The sequence below is a fragment of the Panthera uncia genome, assembly GCF_023721935.1.
Source record: "Panthera uncia isolate 11264 chromosome C1 unlocalized genomic scaffold, Puncia_PCG_1.0 HiC_scaffold_3, whole genome shotgun sequence".
Lineage (NCBI taxonomy): Eukaryota > Metazoa > Chordata > Mammalia > Carnivora > Felidae > Panthera > Panthera uncia.
In genome coordinates this window covers 88529517-88556403 of record NW_026057584.1, presented here as the reverse complement: position 1 = coordinate 88556403, position 26887 = coordinate 88529517, and the positions used below count along the sequence as shown (strand labels likewise).

Here is a 26887-nt window from a genome sequence, read left to right as displayed (position 1 = left end):
TCACTGGCTATTTGGCAACTCACTTGGGTCTCTTACAGCCTCTCACTTAGATGTCATGACTAAAACTGAACCCATAGTTTACCATTTTCACAATCCATCAATTTGTAAAATCTAGGTCTTGAGTCCTTCCTATCCTCATTTTCTACATTCATTCTATCTGCAAACATTGTTAGTTAAACTACTCACCTCCTTCCATTTTGAGACTATAATACTGCAACCTACCACTATTTGTGTACCAGGTTGGAGCACAATCCTCCTATGTGGTCTCTTTCTGTTCCACCTTTTCCCCCACCAAATCCATCCTGTACATAAAAGTGAAATAGTTGTCTTAGACATAAATGACATTACTTCCTCCTCATCTTTTAGGTCTTAGCTCAAATCTCCTGTCTTCAAATGGGCCTTTATTGATCACCCTATCCAAAGAAGACTTAGAATATCTGAGTTTTTCTTTCTTGGTCCATTCTGCATTTCCTGCAATATAATTTTCAAAATTGGAAGTTTTGGCATTTATTTATTTATGAGTTCACTTGACTTTGTCTTTGCTCCCCAGAATATAAGCTTTATGAAAATAAGACTCTGGGGCGCCTGGGTGGCTCAGTTGGTTAAGCGGCCGACTTCAGCTCAGGTCATGATCTCGCAGTCCGTGAGTTAGAGCCCCATGTCGGCCTCTGTGCTCACAGCTCAGAGCCTGGAGCCTGTTTCGGATTCTGTGTCTCCCTCTCTCTGACCCTCCCCTGTTCATGCTCTGTCTCTGTCTGTCTCAAAAATAAATAAACGTTAAAAAAAAAACTCTTAGAAAATAAGACTCTGTTATCGTGTTACATCCCAGGAATGAACACCAAACCTAACAAACAGAACTCCTTAAATAAAGCTTTTGGTATGGAGAAAACTGGACTGGTTCACTTTAAAATGCTATACAATATATTCAATAATAGCCTCAGAATTATTAATTGTGGAATCATGTTTTATATAGTCCTTATAAAATTTACATTCAGTAAAATTTTGAGTATTGATTACAACTGTTACAGGACCATTTAACTCTACTCAGTACGTATTGCTGAGTGTCTGTCTTATGCAATCAACAATAATCAAGCCACAAAATGGCAATAATTTAATGGTTTGATAGTTTTAGATTTCTTCCAAAGTAATCATAATAAATGATTGTAATTGTTAACTGTTTGAATAAACTCAGATGTCTTGAAAAGTATTCTTGCCAAGTGAATAGACAATTTCATGATAGAGTTTATAATAATACAAATTTATAATAATAAAGAAAATAAATTAAAAAATGAAAAAAAAAACTATCAATTTCTACTAGTATTCCAAGGTCCTAAAACAAGACTTTGAAGTTTTTGCTAAAATATGTACACACATACACACACATACACTTATGTGTGGGTACATATGCACACCTAATGCACACCTAATGTGTGTGTGCGTGTGTGTGTGTGTGTCTATGTGTCTATGTGTGTGTGATGTACACACAAACCCATATATTGGGTTTGAGGTTTATAGCTACAACTCCAGTTAAAAATTGAAAGCTATTGGGGCATTTGGGTGGCTCAGTCGTTTGAGTGTCCGAGTCATTTGAGATCAGGTCATGATCTCTCTGTCCGTGAGTTCGAGCCCCGTGTCCAGCTGTGTACTGACAGCTCAGAGCCTGGAGCCTGTTTCAGATTCTGTGTCTCCCTCTCGCCCTGCCTCTCCCTCTCTCTCTGTCAAAAATAAACATTAAAAAAAATTAAAAAAAATTGAAACCTATTGGGGTGCCTGGGTATCTCAGTCAGTTAAATGTCCAACTTCGGCTCAGGTCATGATCTCACAGTTCGTGAGTTCCAGCCCCACATGGGGCTGTCTGCTCTCAGCACAGAGCATGCTGTGGATCCTCTATCTCCCTCTCTCTCTGCACCTCCCCCACTTGTGCTCTCAATATCTCTCAAAAATAAACATTAAAAAAATTGAAACCTATGAAATAAAAGTTGGATATTTTCTTAAAAGCTTTCAGGAAAAAATAATTGCTTAATCAACTTGTTGAGGAAAAGATATGATTATAAATGAATAAAAGTGTAAGCATGTTCATTCTGAACATCCTCCTCTGCCACAATAAAGAATGTGCCCAAAATGGTATCTCATATTCATTTCTCAAAAATCAGGTAAATCAGATAAACCATTTGTTTTGCTCAGGAATATTTAGCTCTTTAATGGTAAAAATTGAATCTGTATTTTTAAAGTAATTTGCATTTTTCCAAACATTGACCTACTTTACAGTGCTTGTCATTCTGTACTTTGCTATACAGCATTTCATACTAGAAATGATAAATTGCCAGAAAGTATGTACAATTGTTGCATAATGCTGTCATATTCTGTTCTGACTACTAAAATTTAAATTCAGAAATCTCATTATGCTTTACATATAGATTGAATCATGTCAGCCTTTTAAGTTTTAAATTATTTAATTTTCTTAAAGGAAAAAAAAACTCCATCCATTTTGTATAGCCCAGGGGGCTAGAAAATCATAAGCATTTCTATCTATAAATAACTTAGACTGCATTTGAAATTTAAATTTATAATCATAATTAGTATTCAAGCCATTTTCACAGATTACAGAAGACTATTCCCTTCACGACTTCCAAAAAAAGATCGTATTGAAAACTACCTTCCTTTGGAATGGACTTCAGTTAACATTTAGTTGTCTGAGTAAGTCTTCTTCTGATTTCTGATACAACTATTCTCCTACACTTTACTGGGATGGAAATATTCCAATATTTTTAGTAACTGTAAATATGCTTTCAAGACATCCTACTATCACATAGCGGCTAACTTCTTCCATTTGGTTCACTGATAAAGCAGTTTTAAGTAAAAATCCATAGTTTCATTTTTGTATTTTGCTTTCTTTCACCTGCGGATTCAGAGATAGAAACCAATATTCCATATTCAGATTTGGGAAAAATCTTGAGTTTCATTTTCCAAAGGGTGGGGAATTCTCAGGTCAGTATCATTTCTTATTTGCATAAAAACTTAGAAGATGAAATAGATTTCATGCTCATTAAATTATTGGATGACTAGCTGGAGAATGATTAAAAAACAAAAAAAAGCAGATACACGGCAGAGTAATTCAGAGGGGTAAAACATCAAATCTTTATACATAAGCTGAATTTCAGAGGAATAAATACAAATTGTCCAAGTAAACAACTAGATAGACATAAACTATGCCATACAGTTTTTTGGAAAGCATATATATTTACTATCTGGAAGAAACTTTAGAAATTTCCTACTTCGATATGATAGTTGTTTTTCAAATAAGTAAGTAGAGACTAAGAGATATAACAGTAAACTCAAGTTAAACTCTAAATTCGGTCACAATATAGCTGAATGGGCATAGATGAGTCATTTAATCATTTGAGAATTCACATTATTCATTAAATTAAGATGTTAAGTCTCTTCAGGGCACCTGCCTGGCTCAGTAGGTTAAGAATTGACTTCGGCTCAGGTCATGATCTCACTGTTACTGAGTTTGAGCCCCTCATTGGGCTTTGTGCTGACAGCTTGGAGCCTGGAGCCTGCTTCTGATTCTGTGTCTCCCTTTCTCTCTGCCCCTCCGCCACTCAACTCTGTCTCTGTCTCTCTCTCTTACAAATAAATACCAGTAAAAAAAAAAGATGTTAAGTCTCTTGGCTTTGAGAAGATGGCGGAATTTCCTGCATCCCTCAAACACAGCAGTATTGAGGCCAGAACCCTTGGAATATGAGAAATAGAGGCTGCAGAGTGACAAAAAAAATCTCTACAGGTAGAAAGAGACAGCTTGGGTGGACAGAGGTGCATGTATGCAAATTGGGAGAGATAAAACGGGCTGTGTAGGCCCAAAGTGGGGAACCCCTTTGGTGGAGAAACAAAAGGAAGAGAGAGGCTGTGGAAGTGTGGCATTGTATTTGGACAAGAGGAAAACCTCTCTGTACCAGAGATTGGGGAATGAGAAATATTAAGAAAGCCAGTTTCTACTTTGCAAATAGTCTTAGAAGCTAATGATTGGAGTTTTCAGGGTTGTGTGAGTTTCTCTGGACCAGAGCCAGCATGTATTTGTGCCTTGTGGAGAGGGGAACTGGCCCCAGGGCACAAAAGTAATCTCAGGGATGTACTGGGAGAGAACAGTCCCTCCATTGAGTACTGTGGGAAGTGGGTAGATTACCCCCCCATCCCAGGACAAAAGACCCTGCAAGCACCAGCCAGAGGCCCTTTGTCTACTGGGCAGAGTGGCAGTACTCCAGAACCAGGTACCTGCAGAGCAGGGTCCTTTAAGACATCAAGTTTTGAATCCCAGCTGAGCACCTAGGAGGTGTGGGAGAATGTGGAGCAGGGCAACCAGGCCGCCCAGGCTACTCTGTGAGGGCTGCCTAAACAGCTTGGTTTGAGACACCCAGTCCAGAGAGGAGAGATTGGGGTGTCTCCATTTTTCTCCCCATTATCAACATAGTGGGGCTTCAGGAAACAGGACAGTGGCCCCCAGTGGAGGTGGCACCCATTTGCACCAAACCCTGTGCCAAGTAACTGCTTATCTACCAGAATGGGACTGACACTGACCAAACCAGACAGCTTCTCTTCCAGACCAGCACAGACAGCACAGTCACTGGTTTCCAGACACCAACGGACAACTGTCCTGAGGTTTTGTATGATGTCTGTTTTTTTTAAATTTTTAAGTTGTTATTATTTATATTTCCTTTTTCTTTTTACTCTATTTCTCTTTTCCCTTCTTTTTCTTTCTACTCTCTATTTCTTCCTCCTTTGGAATGAGCCTCAGTTTCTGATTTGATTTTTGGTCAATTCTTATTTCATATATATATATATATATATATACACACACACATATATATATAATTTCATATATATATTTCATATATATGTATATATATATATAATTTTCATTCTTTGTTTCTCTGTTCTGGTTGTCTGTTTAATCAGGCATTTTTACTCCATTCTTTTTATACCTTTTCTGTATCTCCTTCTTTATATTCCTCTCTCTCTCTCTGGATTAAGCCTTATAGTTTCTTTGATTCTCTGCCTGGTCTTTTTTTCCACCCCTGTCATTTCTCTCTTTGTGTGGGATAAGGTTTCTTCTCCCACTTTTCTCCTTTCTTCCAGGGTTACTTCAATGAACAAATCAAAGCACACGTGGCGGAAGGTCCAGTCCACCACTACGAGCAGTGAGATAAAGCCACCAAAGATTCAACAACAGAGTGCATGCAACCACTCCAAAAACACTGAAATGCCAGGCTCTGGACAGTGTGTGACCCCTTTTTAATATAGTAGTACTCACAGGTACAGGACACATAACAAGCTATTAAAACGCATAAAAGATAAAAAATTAACCAAAATGATGAAATGGAAAAATTCTCTTAAAAATAAATTTCAGGAAGAAATGACAGCTAGAGAATTGCTCAAAACAGATATAAACAATATATATGAACAAGAATTTAGAATAATAGTCATAAGACTAATAGCTGGGCTTGAAAAAAAGGATAGAAGATGGCAGAGAATCTATTGCTGCAGAGATCAAGGACCTAAAAATTAGTCATGATGAATTAAGAAATGTTATAAATGACATGCAAAATGAACTAGATGCAGTGGTGGAAGAAGCAGAGGAGAGAATAGGTGAAACAGAATAAAATTATGGAAAATGATGAAGCTGAGAAAAAAAGGGAAAGGAAATTACTAGACCACAAGGGGAGAGTTAGAGATCTAAATGATTCAATGAAACAAAATAATATCCATATCATAGGAGTTACAGAAGAAGAAGAGAGAGAAAGGGACAGAAGGATTATTTGAACAAATTATAGCTGAGAGCTTCCCTGATCTGGGGAAGTATGCAGACATCCAAGTCCAGGAGGCACAGAGAACTCCTTTAAAAATCAACATAAACAGGTCAACACCATGACATGTCATAGTGAAACTGGAAAAAAATACAAAGATGAAGAGAGAATTCTGAAAGCAGGTAGGGACAATGTGCTTTCTTAAACTACCAGGATAAACACATACGGGTAGTAGTAGACCTGTCTACTAAAACATAGCAAGACAGAAGGGAGTGGCATGAAATACTCAATGTGCTGAATAGGAAAAAAATGAAGCCAAGAATCCTTTATCCAGAAGGCTGTCATTCAGAACAGAAGGAGAGATAAAGGCTTTCCCAGACAAACAAAATCTAAAGGAGTTCATGACCACTAAACCAGCCATGTAGGAGATCCTAAGGAGTATTCTGTGAGTGGAAAGCAGCGAAGACTACAAAGGACCAGAGGCATCACCTCAAGCATGAAACCTACAGATAACACAATGACACTAAATCCATATCTTTTAATAATCACTCTGAATGGAAATAGACTAAATGCCCCAATCAAAAAATACAGGGTATCAGAATGGATTAAAAAAAAACAGCAGCCATCTATATGCTGCCTACAAGAGACTCATTTTATTATTTAAAAAAAAATTGAGGTTTATTTATTTTTTGAGAGAGAGAGAGAGAGAGAGAGAGAGGCAGTGCTTGAGCAGAGAAGGGGCAGAGAGAGAGGAGACACAGAATCCAAAGCAGGCTCCAGGCTCTGAGCTGTCAGCAAGAAGCCTGATGTGGGGCTCGAAATCACGAACTGTGAGATCATGACCCGAGCCGAAGTCAGACACTTAACCAACTGAGCCACCCAGCTGCCCATACAGGAGATTTATTTTAGACATGAGGAGACCTGCAGATTGAAAGTGAGGGGTTGGAGAACCATCTATCATGCTACTGGATGTCAAAAGAAAGCTGCAGTAGCTATACTTATATCAGACATATTATTTTTAAAATAAACACTGCAACAAGAGATGAAGAAGGGCATTATATTATAATTAAGGGGTCTATCATTCAAGTAGAACTAACAGTTGTAAATTTTTATGCCCCCAACGTGAAGGAACCCAAATGTATAAATCAATTTATCACAAACATAAATAAATGTGTAGATAGCAATACCGTGATTGTAGGGGACTTTAATACTCCACTTACAACAATGGACAGATCATCTAGGCAGAAAATCAGTAAGAAAACAGTGGCTCTGAATGACATACTAGACCAGATGGACTTAACAGATATATTCAAGACTTTTCATCCAAAAGCAGCAGAATACACATTCTTCTCTAGTGCATATGGAACATTCTCCAAAATAAATCACATACTGGGTCACAAAACAGCCTTCAACAAATATAAAAGGATTGAGATCCTACCATGCATATTTTCAGATCACAATGCTATGAAACTTTAAATCAACCACAAGAGAAATTTTGGAAAGTCTCCAAATACATGGAGGTTATAGAACATCCTACTAAAGAATGAATGGGTCAACCAGTAAATTAAAGAAGAAATTAAAAAAAAAATATGTGGAAGCAAATGAAAATGAAAACATGACAGTCCAGACACTTTGGGATGAAGCAAAGGTAGTCCTAAGAGGAAAATACATTGCAATCCAGGCCAATCTCAAGAAACAAGAAAGTTCCCAAATACAGAACCTAACCTCATACCTAAAGGAATTAGAAACACATCAGCAAAGAAAGCCCAAAGCCAGCAGAAGAAGAGAAAAAGTAAAGATTAGAGCAGAAATAAACAATACAGAATCAAAAAAAAAAAAAGAAAAGAAAAAAAAAAGAAACAGTAAAACAGATCAATGAATCTAAGAGCTGGTTTCTTGAAAGGACAAACAACAATAATAAACCTTGAACCAGACTTCTCAAAAAGAGGACCCAAATAGATAAAATCACAAATGAAAGAAGAGAGATCACAAGAAATCCCTCAGAAATACAAGCAATTATCAGATAATACTATGAAAAATTCTATGCCAACAAATTGGACAACCTGGAAGAAATGGGCAAATTCCTAGACACACACACTAACAAGACTCAAACAGGAAGAAATAGAAAATTTGAACAGACCTATAACCAGCAAAGAAATTGAATTGGTTATCAAAATCTCCCAACAAATAAGAGTCATGGGCCAGATGGCTTCTCAGGGGAATTCTACCAGACATTTAAAGCAGAGTTAATACCTATTCTTCTAGGCTGTTTCAAAAAAAAAAAAAAAAAAAAAAAAAAAAGGAAGGAAGCCTTCTGGACTCATTCTCTGAAGCCAGTATTACCTTGATTCTCAAACCAAAGACCCCACTACAAAGGAGAGTTAGAGGCCAATATCCCTCATGAACATGGATATAAAAAATTCTCAACAAGATACCAGCAAATCAAATATAGCAGTATATTAAAAGAATTATTCACCATGATCAAGCCCAATCCTGGGCTGCACAGCTGGTTCAATATTTGCAAATCAATCAACATGATACATTACAGTAACAGAAGAAAGGATAAGAACCATATGACCCTTTCAATAGATGGAGAAAAGCACTGGACAAAATACAGCATCTATTCTTAATAAAAACCCTCCAGAAAGTCAGGATAGAAGGAACATAACCTTACATCAAAAAAAAAAAATCTATGAAAGGCCCACAGGTAATATCATCCTAAATGGGGAAAAACTGAGAGCTTTCCCTCTGAGATTAGGAACATGACAGTGATGTCCACTCTCACCACTGTTGTTTAATATAGTGTTGGAAGTCCTAGGCTCTGCAATCAGACAACAAAATGAAATAAAAAGCATCCAAACTGGCAAAGAAAGAAGTCAAACATTCACTTTTCACAGATGACATGATACTCTACACAGAAAACCTGAATGACTCCACCAAAAAACTGCTAGAGCTAATACATGAATTCAGCAAGTAGCAGGATATAATATCAACATAAAGAAATCGGTTGCATTTCTACACACCAATAATGAAGCAACAGAAAGAGATATCAAGAAATCGATCCAATTTACAACTGCACCAAGAACCATAATATACCTAGGAATAAATCTAACCAAAGAGAAAAGATTTGTATGTTGAAAAGTATAGAAAACTAATGAATAAATTGAAGAAGACACAAAAAAATGGAAAAACATTCCATGCTCATGGATTGGAATAAAAAATACTGTTAAAATGTCAGTACTACGCAAAGCAATCTACACCTTCAATGCAATCCCAATCAAAATAGTACAGCATTCTTCACAGAGCTAGAAGAAACAATCTAAAATTTGTATAGAACCACAAAAGACCCCAAAATGCCAAAGTTATGTTGAAAAAGAAAACCAAAGCCGGAGGTATCACAATCCCAGACTTTAGTCTGTACTACAAAGCTGTAATCATCAAGACAGTCTGGTGCTGGAACAAAAACAGACACATGGACCAATGGAATAGATTAGAGAACACAGAAATGGACCCACAAATGTATGACCAACTAATCTTTGACAAAGCAGGACAGAGTATCCAATGGAAAAAAGTCTCTTCAGCAAATGGTGCTGGGAGAGCTGGGCGGCAACAAGCAGAAGAATGAAACTGTGCCACTTTCTTAAACCATACACGAAAATAAATTCAAAATGGATGAAAGACCTAAAAGTGAGACAGAAAATCATCAAAATCTTAGAGGAGAAAACAGGCAACAACTTCTTTGATCTTGGCTACAGCAAGTTCTCACTTTACATGTCTCCAAAGGCAAGAGAAATAATGCAAAAATGAACCATTGAGACCTCATCAAGATAAAAAGCTTCTGCACAGCAAAGGAAACAATCAACAAAAGTAAAAGGCAACCAACAGAATGGGAAAAGATATTTGCAAATGATGTATCTGATAAAGGGGTAGTATCAAAAATCTAAAAAGAACTTACCAAACTCAACACCCAAAAAACAAATAATCCAGTGAAGAAATGGGCAAAAGGCATGAATAGACACTTTTCCGAAAGAAGACATCCAGATGGCTAACAGACACATGAAAAGATGCTCAACATCTCTCATGATCAGGGAAATACACATCAAAACCACATTGAGATACCACCTCACACTGGTTAAGTGGCTAAATATAACAACTCAGGGAACAGGAGATGTTGGCAAGGATGTGGAGAAAGGGGAACCCACTTTCTCTGTTGGTGGGAATGCAAACTGGTGCAACCACTCTCAAAACAGTGTGAGGTTCCTCAAAAAATTAAAAACAGAATTACCCTACAACCCAGAAATTGTACTACTACATATTTATTCAAAGGATACAGGGATGCTGTTTTGAAGGGGCACATGTACCCCAGTATTTACCGTGGCATTATCAACAATAGCCGAAGTATGGAAAGAGCCCAAATGTCCATCCATTAATGAATGGATAAAGAAAATGTGGTGTGTGTATGTTATATATATATACATGGAATACAACTTGGCAGTGAAAAAGAATGAATTTGCAACAACATGGATGGAACTGGAGGAGGGTATTATGCTAAATGAAATAAGTCAGAGAAAGACAGATATCATATGTTTTTACTCATTTGTGGAATTTGAGAAACTTAACAGAAAACGATAGGGGAAGGGAAGGAAAAATAAGTTACAAACATAGAGGGAGGAAAACCATAAGAGACTCTTAAACACAGAGACCAAATTGAGGGTTCATAGGGGGACAGTGTGTAGGGGTAGAGAAATGGGTGATGGACTTTGAGGAGGGCACTTGTTGGGATGAGCACTTGTTGGGATGTAAGTGATGAATCATAGGAATCTACTCCCGAAGCCAAGACTATACTGTATACACTGTATGTTAGGTAACTTGACAATAAATTATTAAAAAAGAAAGATGTTAAGAATGGACTTATTCCATATTTATAATATTGAGGTATCAGGGTTACAAAAGAGATTTAGGAAGTGAAGTTAAAAGATTTCCCTCATCTGTATAGCCTTAAGTTTTGTTTTGTCTGCAGTGTGTTGGTTGGAATTTCTATGGAGTGCTCAATGTCTAGAACATGGTCCTAAAACTCATGGCTCAGAGGTTCCAATCTTCAAATCATGACATTTAATCAGCTATGATGGGATCCTAGAAAATGTACCTAGTAAATACTGTTAGCCGTGGGTAGGTCTGAAGAAAGAGAGAAAAACAAAGCCTAGATGATACAACACATGTAATCACTTCCATTAAAAGATAAAATGAGGTTTCACATCCTATGAGGAAAACGTTAATCAATAGCTTTACCATTAGTTGCAAAAGATTCTATAGTACAGTCATAAAATTAAAAATTAAAATATATACACATCAACATATAATATACACATAAAACACATATATTTATATATTTTTATGTGTAAGAATAAAATCTTAATTACCAAACAGTAATCAAATTTGGTTTCTGATCTACAATAAACTCTGCTTACTAGAAGACATTGATTATAATTAATCTCCCCAAGGACAAAACTAAAATAACTATCAAATAAGCTTTACTGAAAAAATTGTATCTAATTCAAGATATATTTTTAGAAAATAAAATTCAGACAAAAGTAAGTTACAAATAATTTTTCATGTGATAATATGCATCATAGAGAAAATTATCTTGTCAATTATCATCATCATGGTCATCATTGGCATCATCATCATGTTAATAGCAATCATCTATATAGTGCTTATTATGTGCCAAGAACTACTAACACTAACATAATACAGTACATGTGTGTACATGCATATACATATATATATATATTCCTCACTAAAACCTCATGAAATAGAGAGGGCAGAGAAGCTAAAAGGCTAATAAGTAATAAGAACAAAATTAAAACCCAGGCAATGTAACTCCACAGTACATACTCTTTATCACTTCATTTTAATAAGAGATGAAATGGTACCATAGGAGCAATGTTGTTGCAAAGCAGATTTGTGTTTTATGGATACAGAAAGCTAAAGCTAGTTAAGACTGACCAACCTTTGGCTGATAGCAAGTGAGTGAGTGAAGAAAGACAGAGTGATCTAGTAAATTTCTTGCCTTTCTCCTAGAACTGTTCTTAATAGAACTAAAGGTGGTATATAAAACAGTGTTTTGGTGTGGAAGGAGTTGAAGAAACAACTCTGATGTATATGGATTTTTACTCAAGTTAATTTAATCTAAGCTGAATTAGAAAGTTAATATGACTTCATTTAAAACCAGATTATCGTGATCTACCTGATAAAAATACCTTCCAAATTTCATTCAAATGGTATTCATGAAGTTCAAATTTTTATGGTAGATACCACTGTAAAAGATAGTAAAGTATTCCAGATAGGTGCTTCTGATTCTTTTCAAATACAAAGCTTCAATTATATCCTACTGTTTTAGCACTTGACTTTTTGGTTGTATGGGAATGGGCCATGCCCCATAAAAATAAGTATTTATCTGTCAATTTTCTCCCAGGTTACTTCAAAATAGAAAATACACAATAAATTGACATGCCCTAAAACAAACAAACAAAAAAAAGGATAGTGTACAACCACAGATCTAAACAAATGTTCTAGTTTATTTTTTCTCAAAAGGAATAACCACGATAATCAACATGTCCATCACATACCAGCAAAAAATATTGCTCTGTTTTGGATGTTCCCTGAAATATAGTTATCAAGACTGAGAAGAAATGGTTACACAATTGAGTTGATTTTTGCCCTAGAAGAGAAGTGTATTTCTGATAATGTTAAAAATGAAACAATATTCCCTGCATATTTTTGGCAGTTTATTTTCTAATGTGAAAAAGTAATGATTCCCAATCTCACATCATGATGAAAAAAACTCACATCATAATATAATGTTAAATAATACAAAATATAAAATGCACTAGAAGTAACAGGTATTATTCATTACTATTCTTGTATAGCTAAAGCAAATGTATTAAAACAAAAACATAGTATCATACAATTAAATCATATGCAGCTGTGAGAATAAATGAGTAGGGAAATGTTTTATTTTTATACAGGGAGAATATTGGGAAAAATTATTGAATGTATTAGTTACCTCCTATAGTCAGATATTGTGATAGATAAGAAACAAAAACAAAAACAAAAAAAGCAGGGAGGTGGAAGGTTATAAGCCTTCAAATAGTCAATGTTATTTACTTACAATCAAGCCACTGTTTGCTTGCCTTTTTTCTCTGCCATGGATCCTTTTGTAGAAGATCCCGCCTGGATTAAACTGAGTACTCCAAATAATCATATCTCTTTGATAATATACATCCATCCCTGTTATCCTTGAATTATGTTCAATATGAGAAATTTGTTGATGATCGCCACTGTAGTTGAATGGATATATAAAACCCAGGATATCAGTGTCATTAGCAATGTAGAGAACTTGATCTTCAGAGCCTGGAGATTATTATAATGAAATACAAAAATAAAGTAAATTTCAACTAAAGTAAAAGCAATAATTGTACTTTTAAATTATCTTGAATTATTATTCTTAACACATTTTCTTGCTTAATAAAAATCAACCAACTTTATGTCATGTTTTAGTCTTCATGACTTATTTCTAATACACGCTAACCTAGACACTTCTAAGAAGTTACTGATGTCAGTTTTCTCAGGGCAAAGCTTAGTTTATGGCTAGAAATTAGGTGTTTGTAGTATATATCCTATTCATAAAGAGAGATTTCTATTTTATTAATTGCAATGCATAATGTTCTAATGCTTTGATTCTCAATATTCAGATGTTACATTGTGTACTCATTAAGCCTCAAACATTCCTGAGATTTTAGTTTATGCATCTGAGTTGCTTTATGTTAAGAAATTAAAATTAAGAGGTGGAGAGTCTTCTTCTAATACTTATGTATTTATAATATTTTTTTAATTTATTATTATAATATGATATTAGCATTTACTACATTAATGTGTCTAGAGCATTGCTCGTGGGTCCTTATAGCTTGAAGTTTTGACAGCTACAATACGATACTAATGTCATTTGTATACTGAGACGAGTAAAACCCTAATGTGAATTCTGAATATATTAACTAAAATATTAATGAAACCATAAATATTGAATTGCATATATACTATCTGCAAATTAAATGAACAAACAACTAAGTATAGTTCAGCTCCACAGGTTCTCACTTGGTTATGTTAGCTATGTTATGGCAGTCATGGAAAGTAAGGATTCATATTTACATTTTACAGATGAGGAAATGAGGCTCAGAGAGTTTAATAACTTCCCCGATGCTACAGATTGCAAAGGAGGGGCAATACTAGGATTCAAATTCAAGTACATCTACCTCTACAGCCCATCCACTATATCATGTTGTTTTCCACTGATAATAACTGTCCTATGAACGTTGTCCAATTATGTACTATAAACAATAATATGTTACAATGTTATTTAGTAAAAAACATTAGTTTTTACTATTAGTTTAGGAAAAAAGCATTAAAATCAATATCTAAAAAAGCCCAAATACCTGACTTCACGTTTTAAAATTATAGTCTTAGGTAAAGGAGGTCTGAATTAAAGCATGATTTTATTTTAAAACCTTTAAAATTCTTACTCAAAATTCCATTCTCCTTATAATGCTAACTTTAACCTGTTATTTCATTGGCATAAAAATATTTCTCAAATACACTGAGAGTAGATGAAGAAAGATACTTTATATTCTATCACATCGGCTTTTAAACTTTTCCCTCCTTTTGAACAGATTTTTCAAACACAAAGTGATCTTAACAGTAACCATGTATTTGACAGTTATGTCTAAAACCTATCCCAGATTAGATTAATTAAGAATGATAACTAATCACCTGGGCAAATAGGTCAGTATTAAAGAGATTTATTTATATTTTCAGGCATTAAGGCTAAAATATAACATGAAATGTTGTTTTCCCCATAAGATCTTTATAGCAGTTATAACAGCATTTGAAATAATTGTTAAAACCTTACCTTTTGCTATGCAGGTGTTGTTCCTTTCCTGAAAATTCTGGTCACACACACATTTATATGACCCTTCCACATTTATACATTGGTGGGAACATGTGCCAAACACCAAACATTCATTAAGGTCTAGAAGAGAAGAGCTCTAAATAGCATCATCATACTCCCAAAGAGACTCCCATTCTTTCCACATTTCAAAAAAGACAAATTTATTTTTCTTCCTTCAACTTTTTTATTGCTATTTCTTTCATTGTCTTTTAAAAAATCTCAAGTCTGTGACTTGCTTTGTCATATTTTCTGGCCATAACAATTATTTTTTCATAATAGTTTCACTATAATAACTCATCAAGTGTTTGTTGATTGCTTTTTAAACCAAAACATTGAAATACCTCTTCAAACTTCCTTAGTATTTTCATTCACTCAAACAAACAAACAAACAAAAACAAACACTTCTTTAGGTTTCCTTTTAATCGGGTAACTGATTACCTATGTTCATACCTTTGTACATATCATATAATGTCCCATAATCCTCTTGCCCACCTTCACATAGAGAATTTATACTCATCTCTCAAGATCCACCTGAAGTAAAGCCTTCATTGTTCTCCACCATGGGATGGTAGTGACTATCCATCCCATAGTTTCTCCACCTGATCTCTCTTACAGCCCTGTATATACTACATTTCATATATGTGGTCATATATTCATGTCCCCTAGTTGACTGTCAGTACCTTGAGGGTTTAAATTATTATTCATTTATTTTATTCCCTTCATTTTACACAATTCTTGGCAAAAAGTGAAGATATAGCTACACTTTGTAACACACTTCTGGCTTCAAAAATACGATGTGATGATGTTACCAGAAGGGCTATGTAAAATAAACAACAAAACTATGAATGTCTATAAGTAAATAAATATACATACACCGTAAGTAATAAATAAATAAATCACAGGCAATATTCTGTGGCTTAACACATGCCTCTAATTTTAATGGCTTAAGCAGGGCCAGCAATGACATCAGGTTATTCTAGTGAATTACTGCTTTCTCAGCATAATTTCTCTGCTTCTTATATCATGTATAGTTGCCCTAATTATGTAATAAATTGTGAGATAAATCCTTCTTTTGAATTAGAAAATTCAAGAATAAGCTGAACAATATAATTATCTTTCATTTAACTCTCAACTGTGTTCCAAAGCCTCAGTGGTAGAGATCAGGACTTTCCCACAAACACTTGCAAATGACAGTGTAAGGCTTTCTGATGCTGTTGTCTCTACTGTGATACTTTGCCCAAGGTGAACTTAAGTACTTTCACAACAATTCATTTCTGTGTTGGATTGAAACGTAGGGTAAAGAGATGAAAACTGTATGTTAGTGAATATTGTACCAGGGATAAGGCAAAGTATATCTTATCAGCATTTAGCCATCAAAAAAGCATTACAATAAATGTACTTGATTTGTTTGACACCTGTAACTTTGAACAGGATGTTATTTGATTTTTTTGGTTTCCCTTTGATGTGGATTCAAAATCCCTCCCATGGTCTCATATTGGCCAGAATCACCATTTTCTCCTTGTCTCTCACCTCTATACTAATGTCAGGGTGTTGTCTGGTTGGCTCAGTTGGTAAAGCATGTGACTCTTGATCTCAGGGTTGTGATTCCACGTTGTACAGAGAGATTACTTAAAAATACACATATATTTTTAGTATATATGTATATACTAATGTCTGTACTGTGAACTTATGAAGGGAGAGGAAGAATCTCACACATGTCGTGTACCTAGAACAGTGCTTGGCACATAGTAACTATTAATCCATTTCTACTTCTCTGCTGTTATTTTCTTTAATTTGTCTTCCCTTTATGTATTCTAATTAAAGTGTTTTGACTCTAACATCAAATAGTGATTTCTTATTCTCTTTTTGAGCTATATAGGAAGAACACAAACACATTTGAATTCTTTGAATTATGAATCAAAGTAATGTCTTTCCCTTCCTCCGTACCAAATCAAATTGCTTTTCCTTACCATCAAAACTTCATTTAGTAAAGATACAAATTTTATTGGAGTTCAGAAGTTGCTAATTTACACAACAAAAATACTGGATTTGTAGCAACTTAAAATGAAGAGTATAGTTGAAGCTTATAGCTTGCAAAGAATATAATTAAAAATAAAGAAACTTTTGAGAATGGGAGTTTTAAATTTAGTAAGTATATACAGAAATAGAGCCCACTATTCACAAATAAATGTTAGAAAATTAATGTTATTTGAAATGAAAATCTTGAAGAGGGTGTGTGTGTGTGTGTGCACGTTTATATACAATTGATACAAAGTGTCTGGGGGAAAATAAATAATATAGTCTTGAGAAATAATTTGCTTTTTTTTTTAAAATAGAGAAAACCTAGGCTGTCAGTTTTCAGTGTTAACATGTTAATGGAGAAATAAAATGTCATGAATAATCCATACAAGTATATAATTCAAAATGTACATAAATATGACATGGTCATACTTCTTCCCCTTTTGGGTGAATATAATTAATTCATTTCAATAATCTCATTTTGATTAACACAACACAAAATCATTTTTCTTTATCCCAGAATATCAGAGATAGTAGAGAAGAAAGCTGGTAGGTGAAAGCACTTTATCACTTGAATTTAGCCTAGATAAGCCAGACTTAACACAATTTAGGTTTGGCTCTAATCACAATGATATCAATTTAGAGGAGAAACTGGTAGTACATATATATAGGTCTGTATTTCATGGTTCTATAGTTAAAGGTCTGACGTATGTTATATTTACCTATAATTTACTATGAGATCCTGGCTATCCTATATGCTCAAGTTTTAAATGATCTCAAGTAAGTTGACAGAGATTTGCTTAGATCCTGTCTTTAAATTTTAGAAGGCACTCTTGATAATATAAAGCACTGTTTTAAGACATGGTGTTAGGACAAAAGCCCACAGTTCTCTAAAGTGAATTACCTATTGCAGCACTGTAAATGCCACAACTCAAGAGAAATGGGTCATTATAAACATGTTCTTTCATGAAGTGTCTCTAATTCTTCAATAGTTCCTGAACCAGCAATTTTGTTATTTGCATTTCAAAACAGAGTTGTAACAGTACAATTGAAATTCCTACAGGTCTGAATCTGCTATAGAAAAGGCTTTGTAGCCCCAGAAATGGTTAGCTTAGCCATGCAAACAAAACAGGCTCTTGACCCCAAGGACTTCCACTCTTGTAGGTAAAATGGTATCCCGTAGACACACACCATTCTGATGAAAATCAGTCCCATGTCATCTCACAATTTAGCAGCCTCATGAGTCTTTTATTACCTAAAGATTTAAGAGCAAGCTGTTGAGGAAATGTACTATACCTTCACACTGTCTGTTTTTCATGTTTCTCTGAAATCCAGGCTTACAGCGACAAAAAACAGATGTTTTTATTTGATTACAATATGCATCATCTCCACACGGATTCACATTATCTTCACAGGTATATTCAGCAGGAGCTAGGATTTAAAAATACCATCAAAACTAATATAATTCTAATTCCTGAAGTGGGAGTTTACTTTTTGTCTTAATTTGAAATTATATTTATTATTCCATAGATAACTCTTCTTGAATTTATAAGATTATGATCTTCTCTTTACATAAGCCCTTATTTCTTATACAGGTATAGAAGCAGATAAAAAACTGAACTCATTTATATTAAATATAGTTTAGGCCAAACTGTCAATAGCTGATATTTATAGCTGTAATTGAAGTACACTACTATGTAAAAGGAAGTCAAGAGTCAATATTTCTAATGACAAGTTATCACTGCAATGTTATGATATATGAGTACTACATCCTTCTCTAGGAATCAAATGGTTTCCTAGAAGCTACCTAAAGATGTGGGCATTGATTGCTAACCTAAATTTAGTACTCAGGAATTCGGTCAAGGGTACTACCATGTTACTGAAGCAAGTATGCTAAATCATCAGTTCTTAAAATTTTTTTTCGCTTGAAAATATATTCGAGGAGGAACACGCTCCAGTGGTCGTGGACTGTTAAAAAAGTCAGGGCAGACTATGTGTTATTTGTAATTCCAGCATAGTAGTTGCAGTTTCATGGCTTTATCTCCAATTCCAGAAAACTTTTTTTTTTTTTTTAAGTAGGCTCTACAGCCAGAATGGAGTCCAACCTGGGGCTTGAACTCATGACCCTGAGATGAAGACCTGAGCTGAGATGAAGAGTCAGACGCTTAACTGACTAAGCCACCCAGGCACCCTTCCAGAAAACATTTTAGAATGCAAATAAATGAGAGGAAAATTATCATGAAAATAATGTTGAATTAGCTCTATTTTACTTACATATGTCAGATGATTTTGAAATATGAGAACTTTAATTATGAGAATTGTAACCATTATTCATCCCACTGATTCTTGAATATTTTATAATTAATTAAGGTACACCAGTAGACTTAGACCTCAGTTGAGATATATGTGACCATATCCTGGTGGGTATTGTTTCATCACTCAGTGAGGAATAATTCAGATGCATAATGTGAAGAAATGAGACCCCATAATAGGAAGTATTTTATGACTTTTATGAGAAATCTGAATTTAGAGTCATAAGTTTGGCTATTTTTCTTAATGTGGAAAATCAGATATCAAATATCCAACACAAAAATAACCAAGGTCTAATAAGTCAAATATCATCACACTCTAAGACATAAAATGATAATGTCTTCTTTAAGAATAACTTGGCAATGGATTAAAATTTTAAAACATGGAATAAATTATTAAGACCTTGACCATCTTTCACTCAAATATTGTAAGAGGCAAAAAAAATATTAAATTTATACTTTATAAAATAAAATATTAAGGAATATAGATTTATTTGCTGACATCAAAGTCTGTAATTGGATATTGAGATCTCAGGTTCAGTACTAACAAGGATAGTCATTCTAAAATCAACTTCCTCCATCTCATGCTTTCTGATATTAATTTAACTGGCATTCTAAGGCTGCTTTGGCAAAGGCTTACAAAAAAAAAGGCATCAAGTAAGCCTTTGAAAACAGTATTTTGTTACACCAGTAAAGAAAATTTTAGTCATGTTGAAGTAGAAGTTGAACTTGAATGTTGCTACACTTTAACAGAAAATAAACTCACTTATTCTGCAGCCTTGTTCATCTGAACCATCTCCACAGTCATCAAGTTGATCACACTGGAGGTCCATGGGGATACATTTTTTATTATTGCAAGCAAACTCATCTTTTTTACATGGTCTTGCTTTGTATGTAAGCTTACCTATAAAGTCATTAAAAATGATTAGTGCTTCAAAGAATAAAAACACATGTTTTAAATCATTTTTTAAGTTTATTCATTTATTATTTCTGAGAGAGAAAGAGAGAAAGAGAGAGAGAGCACAAGTAGATGAGGGGCAGAGAGAGAGAGGGAGACACAGAATCCAAAGCAGGCTCTAGGCTCCTCACTGTCAGCACAGAGCTGGACGCAGGGCTCTCAAACTGTGAGATCATGACCTGAGCCAAAGTCAGGTGCTTAACCAAATGAGCCACCCAGATGCCCCCAAAACAAATTTATTGAGTAAATTAACAGGTTCTTACTAAACACTATGAAAAATATGGCTCCATGATCATTTATTTGAAGCTCGTAGGCCAAATAAAAAGATTCTGAAATTCTGGACTTTCAGAAAAATAACAGTTCATTCACCCTGTAATAAGTAACGCTGTATTTCCACAAGAAAATGTTTGAATTTCACCCTAAATGGGACTTTCTTTTTAAAGTAATACAAACTTCCTCAGACCAGTTCCAGTCAGGGTTTGTCACAAAATCATTTTGCTACATATATTAGTAAAGCCTTTGGTTTTAAGAGTTTTGTTAATTTCACAACTGTGAAGAAAGGATTGTGTATACAGACATACAATCTTTGTTAGCACTCTCCCCTCCAGGAGCTGTTTAACAGAGAACCTTTTGAAACCACCATGTTTTTTCTCTCTTGCAGTATTTTCTGCAATAAAGTGTGTATAACCAATAGAGATTTACAGACTAGCAGAGACTTTGCATAAAGCCACATAGCTCTACTATTCAAATGAATGTTAGCAGATTATTTTCATACCTTGTCAGAAAAGCAAGTGTCTGAAAAAAAAATACCCTCAGACATGACACATGGAAAATACTTCTTTTTAATTTTTTGAGCCCCCAAACCATTATATTATCTTGTAGCTGTCACTGAATCAATGATTTCACATTAAATGGATTTACCACCACAGTGATCTTCATCGGAATTGTCCCCACAGTCATCAATCCCATTGCACATTTGCTCAGGCTGCAGGCATATTCTGTTATTTCTGCATCTGTGAGGTCTTGTGGGTGGGCAAAGAAACTTGGCTGAAAAAAAAAAAAGAAAAAGACAAAGCAGTTCCTTTGGGTCACGACTTACAATTCTTTGTTTGTTTGTTTGTTTTGGTCTTTCTTTTTTTGTTGTTTCCTTCTTTTGAAATCCATAATCTAGTTTTTATGAATATCTTTTGTTGTGGAAATTGCCTACATGCAGGTACTAGAAAATGTGTGATAATAGAAGCTATGATCCTAGTTATTTATATTAACTACAGAAAAGAGTACACAGCTGCAATGAAATAAAGTAAGAAAAAGAGCCAAACTTCATGGTCTCATTTCCAGATGCCTTATCTTAGCTGACTTCACTTGGTGTACCAAATTAATTTATGCCTGCGGTTTATACAACATGGCAGGACACTTAGCTATTTGAAAGAGCAATTTCACACAGAAGAGAGCTTGAGCAAGCATATGTTACAGGCCCAAATTTGAAAATAGGTCATCCAGTGAAAAAAATGTCCCAACAATACTATAACTGTGTTTCTTACTCTGTGTTTCTGTACAGAAATGTGTGAATATGTATTTGAGTCACATAGATGATCTTTGTTATTTATTTTTAATATGTGTGTATATATGTATCTGTGTGTGTGTGTGTGTGTGTGTGTGTGTGTGTGTGTGCAAAAGAGACAACAGTGAAAGCTGGAGAATTTTATCCTGTCCTATCCTTCATTATCTAACTGAAGACTTCCACCCTTGGAGTAGGAAACATCTCTAATGACTCTTTATCTTTACATGTGGAATACTCCAGGGCTCTTTCATTGGTTTTCTGATCTCCTCACTCTTGAATTCTCTGCTGATCTTCTCATTCTCATGGATTTACTTGACACAATACCCTTCAAACTTTCAATTCACTATCTAATTCTAGTATCTCATAATTGATTATAGGATATCCCCTCAAGAATTTCAAATTCAGTAAGTCAAAACCCCATTCTTTATCACCTTCCCATTACTTCCTTCTCCCTGAGCATAAACTATGTGTTATTTCCATAGTTCAGTTAGTAGTACATCATAGCCACAGTCTGGGATTATTCTAAAGCATTCCACTTATTGACCTTCAACTCTTATTAGTCAACAGTCCTGCTGATACAGTCCCCAAACTTGCCTTCTTCTTTCCATGCATACCAGTTACAATACCTTGGCTCTTCATTATCTCTTACAGAGAAAACTGAAGTAGAATCCTAAATGTCTTCATTTCACTGCCCAATGTAAGATCTTCCAAAAGATACCAGAAGAATCCACCTGACACATTAATCTGATCATCTCTTCCACAGTTATCCAGCACTTACAGAATAATATTTAAGATACTTTACATGGTATAATAGACTGATCATTACTTTGTCCCTGTCACTCCTACAGACTCATCCGTTGTATCTCTTAAAATTCCAGCAATATTACTTTATTAGCTCCTTAAATATGCCATACTCCTTCTTTCTTGACCTCCTTGGTTTAATTGAAATCTGGTTCCCACTCCAAGCATAGTTCTTCCCCTTTAGGTCTTTTAGGAATGCCTCTTAAATTACTTAAACCTCATATTATCTCATGTTTAAATACACCCTTAAGTTCCTAATTTAGCTTTCAGAAATTTGTTACATCATCACGCTCTATTTAAAAAAATAAAAACAAAAACTATTATGCATTTGATTATACATCTTTCTTATTGCCATTTTCTCATCAACCTTTACTGTAAACATCACCCCCTCTCCAATTTACTAAAGACTGTAGCACCACCCTTCATAGTCATTGCTCTCAATCCAAACTCATTTCCACATCCTAGATGACATCAATATCCACATGAACAAACCGACCAATAGCTGTACCTCTTAGAGCCTTGAGTTTTTCATACCCAATGACCTTTTACTCTAATTCACCTAAGCCACCCACTGCCCTAGAAGGTTGTGAAGATTGGAAGATTTCAAGAAATTTCTCTTCTTAATTCAGTCAATGACATTTCCTGTTGCTTGCAGGTAAGAACACTAACTGATCCACATAAGTGCACCTGGATATACTGTTTCCTCCAGTTGCTTCATTTACAAAGCCACTAATTTGAATGCTGCAAGTTCTGCCCACCACCTCTTACTTTCCCAACTTTCTAGTTCAACCAGTCTCATTAATATCCTTTTTCTGTCTATGGTAAAACTTTAGCTCATTGATTTATCTACCTTTTCCTATTCTCCAATGTTTTTGTCTTTACTTCCCTCTCTATTGACAGTTGATCCCATGCCCTTTGACAAATATTTACTGGTAACTTATTATACTTTTAACACTGTTCTAAGAACTTACTTAGAAACTCACTTTAGTACAAATAATCTGGATTATCTGGCCTTTTTGTCTTTTTCACACCATAGTATTCCATAATATTCATTGTTCCCATTCTATTCTGACTCTTTTTTATCCCATAGAATTCCACAGTATCCATTCTGACTCTCAAATTTATAACTCTAGACCAGCTTTTTAAACTTCAGAACCAAATATCTAGGGCCTACTTGAAATCTATACTTGAATGTCTCCTCAAATGTCTCTCAAACCAGGCTTTTAATCTTTACTTACAACACTGTTCCTCTTCCTATGTTCCCCATGTATTCAACGGTGCAAACAAAAACACCTTATACATTATACTTAGTAACTTCCTCTCCCTTGCCCCATATATCTACTCTATTATTTAATCCAATTTATTTTGTTTTTCAAACCACATTCAGATCTGTGGTATATTTGCCATCATGTGCTATCATTATCTTAATCCAAGCTAACAGCATGGCCTGCCTAGAGTATAGCAATTATCTTACTTAAACTTGCACCTTTCTATCCAGTATTTGTAAAATATAAATAGGACTATAGAACTGTTCTGCTTAAAACGTTTTAGTATTCCTAATTGTTTTTAGGCTAAACCTAAAAATCCTTATAGAGATTTACAAGGTTCTAGAGTCTTCTGTCTCTTCAGTTTCACCTGAAACCAATATCTACCTGTTCTGCACGCTCCAAGTACATGGATCTTTCAGTTCCTCCAGTAAGCTATGGGTTGCTTTGCTTCAGGGTCTGTCTACATCTTGTTTCCTTTGTCTACAACATTGTGTCATCCACCTTCCCTCCACCCCATCCCTTTCACCTACTTGGCAATGATTTATCTCTCAGACTGTAACTCAAATGTTATTTTCCATAACCCAAGATTGAATAAAATCCCTCTGGGTCTATTCTTTTATAACTTACTCTACTTTTTTGTCAGTGCATGTATCGTCATTTATAGCCATATATATTTTTTAGATCATTTGAATCCCTATTCTACTAGATTCTCAGTTCTGTGAAGTCAGGGTCCATGTCTGTTTCTCTCATCATTATATTACTAAAAATAATAGTCTCTAACTTAACAAATATTTATTAAGTGAATGAATGACACTTTTCTTCATGCTGTTCATAATGTCTACAGTGTATTTTAGTTTGGATCTTTCAAAACTGTAGCTTTCTGAATTCCTCTTTATGCAGACCTCATCTTATTCCTCTCCATCTTACTTATACCTTTTACTTAATTCCACCATTTCTTGAAATACAATGTATGAAAATTCTGATTTGTACAGTCAGATTAAGATCTTGTCAGAGAGAACCATGTGCTGTTCATTTTTTTTTTAATAATCCCAATTACTTAGCACAGTCGCTGGTACATAACAGATTGACTCAATGTTTATACTGATGACCAAGGGGAATGTAAAAACATGCACAGAATCAAGCTGGATGTAGTTTAAGTTTTCCAGCAGCTGTCACTGAGACTCACTTCCTGGCCCTGAAAGTAGTCCTGGGGCTCTGACTCTGGAGCCTCACATGGTTAATTAGTTAGCGACCATTTGCTATTCTACTCACTAGTTGTGTACGGAAGTGGAATAGACAATAGAAAAATAATTACATAAATATATACACATATATAATTTTATATATATACATAACTTATAAAAATAATAGGTTCTGGCTCGAAACTGGTAGATAAGTTCGTATTTTCCATATATTATAATTCAGACACAATAAAATCTCTAGTGATTCTCTAGAATCCATTTTGCAAGATTATGTAACACAAAAATCAAAACTTAGTTATGTCTCTGATCAGTTGTGCCTGCAGAGAACACTCTCCAAAAACTGTCATTTTTATGTTTTAAATCCCTTTAAAAATAAAGCTGTCTTCATGTTTTGGAATTTTTATTCAATTGTAATGTCAGTATTCAATGTCATCATCTATTCAAAAATATTGGTTTAACCTGGTGCACCAAACAGAACAAAGAATTTGAGTATGTATACTCACTCAGGCTATGTTTTCTTTAATTCACCTGATGTGCTATTTAATTGTATCCAAAGTAGTAGTATTTTTCTTTAAATTAGTGGTAAAATACATTTTTGCTGAGATTAGATACAAATAATAATAATAAGGGCTAAAAATTTCTGCTACATATAAGAAAATTGGACATTGATAGTTGTTGGTTGCGTAAATATGCTCTTGACAATTATCAGTTAAGAGTAACTTGAATTGGAAGAAACAATAACTTTTTTAGGATTTTCAGATTAAAATATTAAATAACTCCTAATTTCAGTTCTCTGCCTACATCTAAATATATATAAAAATCTATTAATATATTTATATTTATAACATAGAATATATATGTATAAATAATATATATTTTAATATATTTAAATATTAAAATATAATGATATATTTACATGTTAAATATATTAATATATTCACATATTATCTTCATATAGATCTTCCTTCTCTGAACAACCTTGGTCTCAGTAGTGGGTAACTTGTGGAACTACATGATTTTATTATTCACATTTTTTCCATGTGGTTATCTGTCCAAAAAAAAAAAATGATTTAGCCTAAAGGACCACTTTGGTACAAAGCCAAAGTCTTCATATGAAACTTCTACAGTTCAGACCATAACTATCTTTGAGTAGTGTTGACATGTGCAAGTTCAGATGTAAGAGGGTTCTCTGTAAATTCATCAGCTGTTGGACAGGGTAATCTCTTATTGCCTGAACAAAAGCTGTATCTGCGGTTTTACTTTATCTACCTAACCACAGGATGGCAGACTTTGTGGTCCGCCTCCCCACTTCATTGATTCACGCCAGTGCATTCGATTCAGAGATGAGAGTAAAATCTAGACCCATGTGAAATGCCATACCACACATATCAGGGGCTTCATCTGAGTTGTCTCCACAGTCGTCTTCTCCGTCACACACCCAGAAATGTAGTTTGCAAAGGGAATTATTGCAGAGAAACTCATCTGCTCTACATATATTTCCTCCTTTATTTTAAAACAAAACAGAAAAAAAGACACAGAAATGTAGCATAATTAATGCCAGTCAGCAGGACACATATTCCTGTAATTCTTAGCATAGTATCTAGTTTCTCATCTCCTTACACTTTTTTCCTGTATAGCACTAGGGACAAGCAGTATCCCAGATTTTTTTTTTTAGTTACTCATGTTTAGTTAACTTTTCAAAACAATCTGATGTTACCAAGGCATATCATAGTTCCTTTAGAAAATAATGATAAGATGGTAGAAGGAAGTTTTAAGTATAAATTATCTTATATTTCACATAATTTTTATGTTACTGTAGAGAAACTTAGGTTTTAAATAGTATTAGTTTTCATTATAAAAATTGTGTTGTTGGGGCGCCTGGGTGGCTCAGTCGGTTGAGCGTCCAACTTCGGCTCAGGTCATGATCTCACAGTCTGTGAGTTCGAGCCCCGCATCGGGCT

General features: G+C 34.6%; 1 protein-coding gene across 1 annotated transcript in view; it reads right to left on the bottom strand.

Moving 5' to 3' along the window:
- LRP1B (LDL receptor related protein 1B) overlaps positions 1–26887 on the bottom strand; it is a 1876868-nt gene that overhangs the window by 113547 nt on the left and 1736434 nt on the right. Inside the window, exons 72-77 of the mRNA XM_049615676.1 lie at positions 26307–26429; positions 21016–21141; positions 19903–20040; positions 18124–18258; positions 14770–14889; positions 12976–13217 (exon numbers count right to left, since the gene is read on the bottom strand). Coding sequence (XP_049471633.1) covers positions 12976–13217; positions 14770–14889; positions 18124–18258; positions 19903–20040; positions 21016–21141; positions 26307–26429 — 884 coding nt within the window. The remainder of the gene's footprint in view (positions 1–12975; positions 13218–14769; positions 14890–18123; positions 18259–19902; positions 20041–21015; positions 21142–26306; positions 26430–26887) is intronic.